This window comes from Pan troglodytes, chromosome 3 (genome assembly GCF_028858775.2).
Source record: "Pan troglodytes isolate AG18354 chromosome 3, NHGRI_mPanTro3-v2.0_pri, whole genome shotgun sequence".
NCBI lineage: Eukaryota > Metazoa > Chordata > Mammalia > Primates > Hominidae > Pan > Pan troglodytes.
Window position 1 is genome coordinate 114,697,468 of NC_072401.2, and position 13,659 is coordinate 114,711,126.

Here is a 13,659-nt window from a genome sequence, read left to right on the forward strand (position 1 = left end):
AATACTCTCAGAAAACTGGAAATAACACATGGAATTACGGGTATTGTAAAGATTTAGAGCTGTAGATTTTAGAGGTTCCAGGTAAGATAGCATTTGAAGAGCTAAATGACTACAAAATTTGAAAATAAATGTCTAAGATATGAGTTTCTTTTCCAAACAGAAAGGAAGCATACAAGTTGTAAGAGATGTGGTTGGCAGGGTAGGTGAGGGCCAGATTATGTAAGACTGTATTAGACTTTATGTCAGTTGGCTACTGCTGCATAACAAATTATCCCCAAACTTAGTGGGGATATGATTAGCTTAAAACAGCAATAAATATTATCATCACAGTCACTGTGGAGTGGTGGCTTAGTTGTGCAGAGTTTCTCATAAGGTTGTAGTGAAGATGTTAACCAGAGCTGAATTCACCTGAAGGCCTTTCTAGGGCTAGAGGATTCCGTCCAAAGCTGATTCTTTCACATGTTTGGCATGTTGGTGCTAATTGTTGGTAGAGGGGTCAGTTTCTTCCCCCTGTGAGTCCTTCCATAGGCTGCCTCAGTGTCAGCATAGCACAGCAACTCATTTCCTTCAGAGAAGATGATCCAAAAGAGACAAGAAGGCAGAAGGGCAGTGACTTTTAAACCTTAGCCTCAGAAATCACGCACCATCAATTCTGCCATCATCAGTGCATTAGAAGCAAACTACTCAGATGTCCTCCATTCAAGAGGAGGGAAATTTGGCTCCACTTTTTGAAGTGAGGCGTGTCAAAGAATTTGCAGGTGTATGTTAAAACCACCACAGGTATAAAAAGGAATTTGAATTCTGCTTTACTTTATTCCTTTATGTAACGAATATTTACTGAACACCTACTAAGTGCTAAGCATTTTTATGGGCACTAAATAAAGCCTCTCAGAGAGAGTAACACTTATGTCGAGGCCTGAAAGATGAAGAAGATATGGTAAGAGTTTCCAGCATCTCTGCACTTGCTGTATCTGTTCACCTCCTATTCTCTCCTGAACCTCTGTAACTGGCCAGTCTCCTTGGTGGTTACTCAATCTCTGGGTTAAAAATTCCTCAACTGTAAAATGGTGACATCTGTTTCAGTTGCAACATTTTCATCTAGGAAAATACGGCAGTTTCTTTTAATCACTGAAATATATTTAATAAGCTTAGCAATGTAACATTGAAAGTAAGAACAAATAAAATGAGTAGTTTACACAGATATTTTATGTAATCATCTGAAATTTCCATAATCATTTTCTACTCTTGTGATATATTTTAGAGAATGTGAATTAGCTTATGCATCATCTATGAAATTACCTAAGGCCTATCTTTAGCTAAGTGGTAATATTGTAGTTTTCTATATTAAGTGGTAAAATTGTAGTTTTCTATATTAAGTTCTGGCTAAGAGATCTTTGAAGTTTTTTTTTTTGTTTTGTTTTGTTTTGTTTTAATTTTAAGACCTGTAAGAATTCCTTTCGAGATGCATTCTTGCACTGGCTTTTACCCATGCTAGTAATTTCTCTTACTGTTCTTTCACTATTCATTAGACTCAGGTTTAGAGGACAAAATTCCCCAAGTGAAATATGCATCTGCAGCGAAGACACTCATACTTCCCCTACAAACACCACATCTTTTGAGAGACAATGGAGCAAGAAGAGAAAAGAACAATAAAGAACATTCCACTTTCTCTGTATCTGCCATCCTGATTTCATTTAGACCTCCTAATGTTCTCTCTGATCTGTGTGCATGGGCCATAATATACCTTCTTCACGGAATTAATTGCTCAGTCTTTAGTATTCCAGCAGCATTTTATTCATGTTTCTCTTTTGGAAAGTATAGTGTGTCTGTGAGCCTTAAATGATTCTATATAGATGTATTCTGTGAATTGTCATTTTTTTTTACTCTTGAGAGCAGGACCCCCCAGTGCCTAGGAATAATTTTTAGAACAAATCTGGTGCTATAAAGACTGTTGAAAATGAATAGTCACATTTACTCTTATATTAAGATAAAAGTAATTTTATATGATCACTCTTTTTAAGCCAACCAAGTGATGAATCTTCACTTGTGTAAGGGAAGAATAAAGTTATGCGTGCCAGGAAAATAAAGGCTGAAAAGTTAAGATTCTTTAAAATTGATAATAATGACAATGCTTAGAGTTGAAGTTCTTATCCAAAACATTGGTGTTAAACCATTCATTACCTTGTATATTAACAGTATTTTTCTCTGTATAATTTCTTTGAAATGACTTATAAATATCAATAAATTTACTTGCTTTAAAGATGTTCCAAAAGCTTCATTAAATCTACATCTGATATGTAAAAATATAAATATTAGCTCTTGCACATTATATTTGTCAAGATAATCCAATTACCAAAAGGAATTTTCACCATTGGCTAAAACCTGATTACTGGTTTATAGTCATATTACTAATGTAAATAGGAAGATATTTTTGTAATAAGCGTTTGAATTCCCTAAAATACAGCATGATTTCTATATTTGAAGAAAAGCATTATAGCTGTTTAATAAACCTGCGAACTATTATCAATGACTGATAAATAATACAGACTGAATGCAGTGCTTATCTTCCTAATCGTGAAACAGAGTATAAATAAATGAAGAGTAAATTACATTTTAAAATACTAAGATCATATTAATACTTGTAATTCTCACTTCTTGGGATTTAACAAAAACCTGCTTTCCACTCTTCTGGACTATAGTCTGGCCTCTGTTTTCCAATGTATCCTCCCCATTCCTCGCCAAGTAATATCTTTAAAAAGCAAATGTGTCTGTGTCAAACCCCTGTACAAAAACCAATTCCTCGCAAGGCTTTCAGAATAAAATTCAGACTCCTCAGCAAGGCAGACAGGGACTGATCCCTGCCTATCTAAGCTGCTTCTCCCCAGTAACAATGCATTAATTGTAAGTTTCCGTATGTCCTGTGTTGTCTCATTGCACGGTGTTCCTTCTCTTTCAAATACCTTGCCTGCTTTTGTGTCTTCAGTGTCTTCCAGCTGTTACTCCCAGTCGCTTCCTTCAGATATCATTTCCTCATCTAGTTGAATTATGGGTCTTTCATCTGTGTTCTCTTTATATCCAACACATAATTAAAAAAAACTAATTATATAGGTGTTCACTAAACTGTAATACAGAATTTTGCTAACTTGTCCATCTCAGTCTCTGGGCTGTGAATTCTCAAAACAGGAACCTTGAATTTTGTCTCTGAATCATTAGAGCTGAACACAATGCCTAGCAGTGAAAAGTCACCAAACATATTTTTGTTGAGTAAATATAATGAATAACAAATAATTCATAGTTTTCTATGGACAGGAGTAATGTTCAAAATATTTAATAACCAGATGCTAGGAGCACCTGTTGGTCACACCAGAACTACTGTAACAACTGGTAATGCTGTACTTATTTCACCCACCCAGTATCAGCCTGGGCTGTGGATATCTTTGACTTTTTTATACCAAAAAGGAGAAAATGCATCTATTTTCATACCTACATGCAACTGGAGACTTTTTAGAAACACACAGAGACATGAGGTGTTGGAAAGCACCTGGATGCATATACACAGAAGCCAATACAGTTGTGTTCTTAAGCTATTAATATGTGATGATAAATGCTTTCCTATAAAGTTTACAGTGGTGTTAAAGTGCTGCCATGCCTTGTCCTAATTACCCAGAGGCATGTTTCACATTCTCCAGTGGGCTATTTTTTGTTGTTAAATACCAGTAAGTTAAGAGAGAATAATTTCCACATTTTAAGGACCTGTAGTAAATCTTTATTGCCTTACTTCACATGTTTTGTAACAATAAACAACGCTCCGATCTCCCAACCAAAGCTTCCTTCATCTTTTATGTACACTATTGCAAAGGGTACTGCAGGAGCTGATTGACAACCTACTTCCATTCTTGTCTCCTAGCACCCCAAGCCAAGGCATCTGTTTTCACCAGAATGAACTTTCTAAAATGCAAATGTGATTATGGTACTTCCTACCAAAATACATTCAACTTTTCTGCATCACCTATAACAAACTTTTCAAGGCAATTTAAAAAATGTGCTCTTAAAAAAAATGCTCATTTTTGGGCTTTACACATGGAGACTCCAATTCAGTAGGGATGAGGTGGTAGAGCGGTACCTAGGCGCTCTTAAAAGCTTTTGCAGGAGATTCTATCACACAGCCAGGCTGAGGAAAATTCATCCACAGGATGGAGTCCTAATACCATTACAGGGAAGAGACTATTCAGTAACTGCCACCTGCCTGTCACTCCCAGATCACTTATTAGCTCAAGACTTTGGCTTAATTACGTAGGTATTTGAGCCTCAGCTGCCTCAGTTTGAATGAGGATAATAGTACAAATGTTGCAGCACTATTCTAAGTATTAGATATAGTATTAGGTCATTTATCATCCAAACTGAGGCACTATTAATAATTACTTCAGGATACTATGATAAACTTGAGCTGTCCCAGACAAACCAGGACACTATAGTTTGAGGAGATACATTCAAAGCATTTTTTACAGTGGATATAACAGAAGCTCAATAAGTCACTTTCATTTTTATCATTCTTCGCATTTGCTCCCCTATTCTGCTGGAAGCTGTAGCACACCAGGGTCATGGTGCAAGGCACACATGTGATGTTTGTGAAATGCTCTAACCAAGATCTTGAATGTTTGTCTATCATTACTCTTCTCCCCATATACTTGATACTTTCTTCCTTGATTTTTTTTGTTTTGTTTTAACTTTTTATTTCCATAGGTTTTAAGGGAACAGGTGGTGTTTAGTTACATGAATACGTTCTTTGGTGGTGATTTCTAAGATTTTGGTGCACCCATCACCCGGGCAGTATACACTGTGCCCAATTTGTAGTCTTTATCACTCAGCTCCCTCCCACCCTTTTCCCCCAAGTCCCCAAAGTCCATTGTATCATTCTTACGGCTTTGTATCCTCATAGCTTAGCTCCCCCTAAGAGTGAGAACATACGATGTTTAGTTTTCCATTCCTGAGTTTCTTCACTTATAATAATGGTCTCCAATTCCATCTAGGTTGCTGCGAATGCCATTATTTTGTTCCTTTTTATGGCTGGGTATTAGTACATGGTATATATACGTACCACAATTTCTTTAACCACTCATTGATTGATGGGCATTTGGGGTGGTTCCATATTTTTGCAACTGTGAATTGTGCTGCTATAAACACGTGTGTGCAAGTATCTTTTTTGTATAATGACTTCTTTTCCTCTGGGTAGATACCCAGTAGTCTCCCTTGATATTTTTTATAAACCTTGATATTCCCCTCTTTTCTTCTACTTTAGTTCATCTCTTTGTAAGTCCCAGGACAAGGAATGCAAAAGAGGCCCGCTTGCAATATATTTTTTTAAAAATTAAAAACTACATATCAAGCTAAAAAACGGTTAAGTATCTCCTACTTTGATGGGTAAATCATGACAGGTCCAAAATTAGACATCCTGGAATGCTTGGAGTTGCACACAGGACTGTGATGAGGGCAATGCCAATCCCGGGGGCCTACCACCCAGTCCCCTTTCTACTCCTATCCCTGACTCCATCTGCCTGACAGGAGCATCACATGTAAGGGTGTGGACACACCAACCTGCACATATTCAAGCTTTGTTCATCTCCCATTTTTACCTTCCCTAGCAAACAACTTGAAAGGTGTGTATTACATACCTGTTGCTACTGTAACAAATTACTACACCACCAGTGGCTTGAAACAACACAGATTTATCCTTTTTTAGTATTGGAAATTAGTCTTACAGAACTAAAACCAAGATGTTGGCATTGCTGTTTCCTTCCGGAGGCTCTAGGTGAGAATCCCTTTTCTTGCCTTTCTCAGCTTCTAACGCTGCATTCTTGGATCACGGCCCCGTTCTCCATCTCCAAAGCCAGCAGTGTAGCATCTTCTCTCCTCTTTGCCTTCTGTCTTGCTCTTGTAAAGGCCGCAGTGATTACATAGAGCCTGTTTGGATAATCCAGGATAACCTCCTCATCTCAAAATTTTTAACTTCACATCTACAGAGTTCCTTTTGCCAAATTAGGTAGCATTTACAGGTTCCAGAGATTAGGATGTGGACATATGTGGGGGCCATCATTCTGCCTCCCAAAAGGTGTGCATACCAATGGACACTTGAGAGGATGAACCCAAGGAAGAAGTGTGAGTGAGCACTGGAGCCACACTTGGGAACACGTAGGCAGGGATTCTGGTAATGGAGGAGCTGTGGGATCATGGTGAGCCTGTCCTCTTGGCTCTCAGGATTCTTTGCCCCGCCCAGCCAGAGGAGGTCCCTCTAAAGCTCAGGACCCAGGGCAGGGTCCTTTCTCAGGCAGGGACCTCAGCATGGTACATCTCCTTTCTCCTGCTGATCTGGCGACCTCTGCCTGATTCCCTTTCTCTTGATCTATCTACAAGACTGTCAGAGGAAAGCATGTTAGCAAATTGTTTTACTCTATTAAAAGTTCTTTTTCTCTTATTTTCATCCCTGCCTTTTGCTTGTCATGAAAGAGCCCCATTCCACACCCACTCATTGTTTTTAACCATCCTCACTGGCTTTCCCTTCCTTTGAATCTCTAATTCTAGCCTTCCACCACCTCTTCAGTGTTCTTGAAATACACAAGATTTCACCTGCTTGCTGTGTTTTTTTAAAAAATATGCTATCCAGCTAGCAAGTTATTCCTGAATCCTACAACATTGTTAATTCATTCCTCTTATATTTCTTTTTTAGTTGTAAATTTTCCTCCAACATTTGAAGCCAGAAGATTTTCTTCTATAATCTAATTTAAAATCACTCTACTTGGTCTACTTGTATACTCTGTCTTTATATTTTGCTGGGTGTTGGCCATTTTAAATAATGTTTCCACACTTATACAATGTATACAGAAGAATTTTTATTTCCAAAAAAGTATCTTTAAAAAATGTTTTCTCCCTGTAGTCCCAGCTACTCGGGAGGCTGAGGCAGGAGGATCGCTTGAACCTGGGAGGCAGAGGTTGCACTGAGCCAAGATTGCACCACTGCACTCCAGCCTGGGTGACAGAGCGAGACTCCATCTCAAAAAAAAAAAAAAAGTTTTCTCCTCTTTTAAGTTTTTAAAAATCTCTGAACGCTGATCTGTGTTTTTACTTATTCTCATTAATGCATGGAAAGCTTAAGGAATCATCTATGTTTAAGGTCTGACATGGTTTTGAGACCTTATGAATTATTTCACAAGAAGGTTTTGTAGGTTTTTTCCTTAATGAGACATTACATATTCCTAAGGCTCTGATGAAAAGAAAATTTGCCCATTCAAATTTAATTTTAAACTCATGTTATACAATTTCAGTGATTTAAAAAATCTATGCCTATAATAATGTTATAATATTACCATAGTGTGTGCTCCATTAGGGCGCATGTGTCTGTCTTGTTTATCACTGTAGCTCCGCTATAGCCTAGCCACCAGTGGCTGTATTTTAGTAAATAACTGTGTAAGTGAATGTGAGAATGAATGATAGAATTTCAAAATGGCTTTAAAAAACAATATAAAGATGTTCCATATAAACCATGCTGCCTCAATCACAATACTGAAATATAGACTTTTACATTTTCGTTTTTTTTTTTTTCTTTTTTTTTGAGATGGAGTCTCACTCTGTCACCCAGGCTGGAGTGCAGTGGCGCGATCTCGGCTCACTGCAATCTCTGCCTCCCGGATTCAAGCAATTCTCCTGCCTCAGCCTCCTGAGTAGCTGGGATTACAGGCATGTGCCACCATGCCTGGCTAATTTTTTTGTATTTTTAGTAGAGACGGGGTTTCACCATATTGGCCAGGCTGGTCTCGAACTCCTGACCTTGTGATCCACCCACCTCAACCTCCCAAAGTGCTGGGATTACAGGCATGAGCCACCACACCCAGCCACGACTTTTACATTTTCAATCAAATTTGTAGTCTCTCCTAGCCTACTCTGCTATGAGTAGTAAATTACTTCACTAAGGGTGCTAACTAAACTCTGTATATTCAAGATAACCATGGTCTGTTTAAATAGTTTATGAATGATAAATGCAGAAGATATTATATAGATGTTATTTTATAAAGATGCTATATATAGTGATAATTCCATATGTTATGAACTTATACAGATACTGAGATACCAAATATGCTAAAGACACTACGTTTTTTTTTTTTTTTTTTTTGAGACAGTCTCACTCTGTCACCCAGGCTGGAGTGCAATGACCTGATCTCAGCTCACTGCAACCTCCGCTTCCCAAGTTCAAGCGATTTTCCTGCCTCAGCCTCCCGAGTAGCTGGGATTACAGGCATGCGCCACCACGCCCGGCTAATTTTTGTATTTTTAGTAGAGATGGGGTTTCACCATTGTCCAGGCAGGTCTCGAACTCCTGACCTCATGATCCACCCGCCTCAGACTCCCAAAGTTCTGGGATTACAGGCATGAGCCACTGAGCCTGGCCACTAAGATATCTTTAACACAGTGTTAGCTGACGAGAAATGTGACTCTCTGGTACTGAAATGAAGACTTTCCTCATTGCTTTAGGAATTGTGTATGGGGCTTGGTTCACTGCGATTTTGTCTAGCTTTATAATGATAAATATGTGTATAATTTATTCAGTATGAAAGTATTTTATCTATCTTCCCTATGTCGAAGGTTTACTTCCTAGTGTTCTCTCTTATACAAATGATTGAAGATGCCTTTTTTTATTGCTTGTCCTCAGAATGGCTTTACTCCTTTATACATGGCTGCCCAAGAGAATCACATTGATGTTGTAAAATATTTGCTGGAAAATGGAGCTAATCAGAGCACTGCTACAGAGGTAAGACTGTCAGCCCTAAAGCCTTGAATTCTTTGATCTTAATGTCCATATTCTTTATATCAGGCTGCAAATAATCTCCATTACTTTGTCTAAAATATGCTAGGAATGTTCATGTTACTATTATAATCGCAACAGTGGCTGTGAACTAATGACTCAGGCTTGTGCACAGAGTTCCATCAGTTTATGCCTTCATTTTGGATTCGTGTCTATTTATTCTTACATAAAATCATGCTTCCATTAATTTTCCATCCTCTGACCTTTTACGAGGTTTGTACCATTCTAAAATTCGATTACAGTAAATTCTACTCATCTCTTTTCACCAATACTTTATCTTTGTTAGGATCCAATATAATTCCTTAAAGGAACAATTTTTTTTACCATCAGAAATAATTCATAAGTATCTGTGTTAGCACAGTTTCATGAGGAATGTCATTAAAAAAAAAACCCTGTACCTTATTGAAGCACAAATTATGACACATGGTTGTGTGACTGATTATGGCAACAACTGAATAGAATGTTCAAAATCAGTCTAGTTTTAAAGAGTTCCAGGACATCTAGACATAAGAAGTGGGAGTGGGCAGGGACCCTGAGAACATCAGTTTTCTTTCCTAAGCATTTCTTATTCCATTTTCTTTGTATTTTCCCTCTCATTTTTGCTTAGGCAGATTAAGGAGCAAGTTCAATGACTGTCTGGGGCAGTGATTTCAAGTGATGCTCCAGAAGCCCTTGTGCTTGGGGCCACTGGAAGGTTGGGAGTGGGCGACATGGAAGAGGAGAGGAAGAGAGCTCCCCTGAGACATGCCTCTTCTCACCTGTTTCAACCAGAGTATATGGGCTTGGCTTTTCTTATTTCATATTTTGTGGCCCCACTGATAAAATTTCAAAACTCCTGGCCTGAAGTGAAAGATGACTGGTGGATTCTTGTTACCCAGAAACTATCTTAAGATAATTTTTAATGTCTAATATAGCTTCCTTTCTGGACAATTAAGTCTTGAGGACATGAACTCCCTTCTATGCTGCATTAGAAGGAGAGGTTATTAAAATGTAATAAATCATTTTCCAGTCCCTTTGGGAGAAAACTTTTTATGGAGCCAATTGCAACAAGTTTCTGACAGCTTATTCTCATTAGTTAAAAATAAAAAATCCAAGAAATCACTATTAATGAGACCATGTTTTCTACCTATGACTGGAAAACACAACTACCCAGTATGAAATGTTTTTGAGTTCTCCATTCAATACACACAGATTTTATACTCTTGTCACTTGGATATAGTATGATTTTTATGATTTGGGACCTTTTTTTCCCTCAGACACTAGTTCTGTCCATGAGTACCATGGGAATATCTTCAGGCAGAGCTCAGGTAACAATATGAGACTGCATCTTTGCATCAGGGCCTCTGAGAAATATATCAAAATAAGGACATCTATATTTGTTTTATTTGATTTTGATTTCCTTGAAAGCAGAATCATTTACCAGATGAAACCTTTATGCTAGAGTGCTTCTATTTACCAAATAGACTTAAGGTTTCTAGTGTAGGATTTAGGAGAACTCAGCTCGCTGGCATTCCCAGCTGTCTCATGGCTCCTGGCTCCTTTGGTCAAGACCACTGTAGCATTTCCCACTTGGTTCCAAAAATACCCTTTTATGTACATTGCAGCAGTAGAGGCCATGTTACACTCTGATCCCCAGAAAGTTAAAATCCTCTCTGATTCCACAAGGAAATGTGTCTTTTGCAAATAAATCATGCGAGGTTTTAAATTCTAGCTTAGACACATTATATACCTATTATTTGTTTCATTTTAGACAATCATTTAAATAATTAAAATTACTTTTTTCCGATTGAATATATAAGCTTAATTGATTAAACTCAATGCCTGCACTAATGGTTATCAAAAAACACACATGGACAAATCTTTACATATTCCTTTATCGTGCATCATCCTGTAAAAAAAAAAATAATGTTTTTACAGGGCTGTGTGGTTGATTGCCATTTGATATCCTGTGTTATATTGCTAAATACCTTCTACAGTCTTATGTGCCCATGTGTCAATATGCCTAAAGAAGGGACTTGCCCTGAGCTGTTTGGTAGCTAATTTGCAAAAATTAATGACTAATCAAGACATTATGATCACTTTAAAGTCAAATAATTGTGAGATTATTCAATGTGGCAATGAAATTCATGATTGAGAAGAAATATTTAAAGTTTTTAAATTTCCCATAATTATGGCAGTTAGCATTGGTAAATAAATGATGAAAAATGAAGCTACCAAACTTTAATATGGATTTCCTTTTAATTGAGGCACTTGAACAAATCATTCCAAATGTTTAGCCTTGCCCCATGCAGTACAGATTAGAATGAAATCTACATGGTGAAGATCCAAGGTTAAATACTCAGAAGGGAGTTCTCAGTCTCTCCAGTACCATTTTTATACAGTATTTCTCTACTCTCTTCCTTCTTCCTAAATGTTACCAAAATTAAAGGCCGAAAACTTTTTAATGACATTCTGTTCTGTGAGCAAATGCCTCATCTCTAAGAAAAAGATTAATTTCACACTCTTTTAATATAAACTATCACAGTGCTGCAGGAGGTAATACATTTAAATATGTATGTGCTAATGAGTCTGTGCTTTTCTCATTCACAGAGCATTTAATTTGTGCCAAACAAAGTTCTAAATTCAGGCTACTATTTTTCATCTTAAGATACTACATGCTTTACTCTTCCGTTCTGTTAAGTAATGTGTTGTGTTTAAAATTCAGTTATTATTAAAAAAAATTATTATTGCTGGTACTGCATACTTGATACAATACACTTGAGGAAAATTGTTTTTTCCTCAAAAGTCTGCAGTGACTTTAAAAAAATTATTTTCGGAAAAAAATGGAGTAGTTAAATTGTGATAAATTACCATCGTCTCTAGAATGCAGTCCTGGGTTCAAGCGATTCTCCTGCCTCAGCCTCCCAAGTAGCTGGGATTACAGGTGCACGCCACCACATTCATCTAATTTTTTCTTTGTTATTTTTAGAGGAGATGGGTTTTCACCATGTTGGCCAGGCTCATCTCGAACTCCTGAACCTCAGGTGATCTACCTGCCTCAGCCTCCCAAAGTGCTGGGATTACAGATGTGAGCCACCGTGCCTAGCCTAGAATGCAGTCTTTCTTTTTTTTGAGACAGAGTCTTGTGCTGTCACCCAGGCTGGAGTGCAGTGGCACGATCTTGGCTCACTGCAAGCTCTGCCTCCCGGGTTCACACCATTCTCCTGCCTCAGCCCCCCGAGTAGCTGGGACTACAGGCGCCCGCCACCACGCCCGGCTAATTTTTGTGTTTTTAGTAGAGACTGAGTTTCACTGTTAGCCAGGATGGTCTTGATCTCCTGACCTCGTGATCTGCCCGCCTCGGCCTCCCAAAGTGTTGGGATTACAGGTGTGAGCCACCGCGCCCAGCCCCAGTCTTTCAATTTACCGTTCTATTGCCCATATTTTTTTCTCTATGTAAATGGAAACTTCTAACTTTGAGACTTGTTTTCCAACTTTTGTGGATTAAGGATTTTTTTTTTCTTTCACGTAAGTAGAGCCTAAAATATATTATTTTTTAATGTACTTGTCAGCTTTCCAGGAACTGAATTCTTGTTTCTAGAAAGAAAAAGATAGCTTTCCAAGTTTTCTAGCATGATTATCTAAGTTTTCTCTACCTTTTCACTTCCCATGCTACTGTTTTTTAAGCTGTCTTTTTAAGTTTAGAATTGAAAAACAGGTTTTTCTACATTACCTAGCACATGTAATTTTATATCTCAATGGTCAAAATAATATAAAATTCAACTATTAAGAGCATAATTAATAAGTTATCCTAATTTGCCAGAGTTTTAGATCATATTGTTCCCTAAACTTCCAAAATTGAACTGGTAATAGACAACTCCATCCCCAGGGGCTGTTTTCCCTAACCATTCGGAGATATTTAATAACCTGCATAGTCAATCATATATTTTATTTCCCTGTCTCAGTCACCATATCTTTGATTCCCAGTCAGACTTGGTCTCCATTCTTTCTACCCTTCCCACTTTTCTGCTTTATCTACAGAGGCATTATTTAGGATTGGTTCTCACTTTTATTTTTCGATTGCAACCATACATTTGAGCACATCCTGTATGTAGTATGTTTGTTAAGGAATGCGGATGTTTTTCAAAATGTATAGAATAGAAATTAGGAAAGCCATCTGATTAAACTATTCCATAATATGATGGATAACTGGTTATAATCTGCTTCTAATCTTCCCAGTAATATTTTATTCTTTTGGTTGTCAATCTTGATCATTAAAGATTAGAGGCATCATTGCTTAGAACTAAATCTCTAGCATCTGAAGATGTTAACAGACAATTTTTACCTTCCATTTTACCAGGATGGCTTTACTCCTCTAGCTGTGGCACTCCAGCAAGGACACAACCAGGCGGTGGCCATCCTCTTGGAGAATGACACCAAAGGGAAAGTGAGGCTGCCAGCTCTGCATATTGCCGCTAGGAAAGACGACACCAAATCTGCTGCACTTCTGCTTCAGAATGACCACAATGCTGACGTACAATCCAAGGTACTTAAAGCTGAACACATTTGTGGAAAGGAACTCTTTGGCTGCCAGACTCCTCCTGGGGGATGATAAAGAAGTAGGCCATGGTGATAATGCAAAATTATTTCTGGTCATAAAAAGAGATAAATGACTTTCAGAGGTATTTCAGAAAGAAGGGGACCATCTAAAAAAATTAAATGCAAGATAATTTTCTTTAAAAGATGAGGTTGAGCTTTTTAGAAATCTGCTTTCTTATTCTGTTTATAGTCAAAAATAATAGAATTTAAAAGATAAAATTGTATTG

General features: G+C 37.6%; 1 protein-coding gene across 50 annotated transcripts in view; it reads left to right on the plus strand.

Moving 5' to 3' along the window:
• The window catches only part of ANK2 (ankyrin 2), a 684,795-nt gene that overhangs the window by 525,774 nt on the left and 145,362 nt on the right, over positions 1–13,659 (plus strand). For all 50 annotated transcript variants that reach the window (XM_054683338.1, XM_063809764.1, XM_054683323.2 and 47 more), the window contains 2 exons: positions 8,702–8,800; positions 13,194–13,379. In XM_054683338.1, the coding sequence (XP_054539313.1) occupies positions 8,702–8,800; positions 13,194–13,379 (285 nt within the window). The remainder of the gene's footprint in view (positions 1–8,701; positions 8,801–13,193; positions 13,380–13,659) is intronic.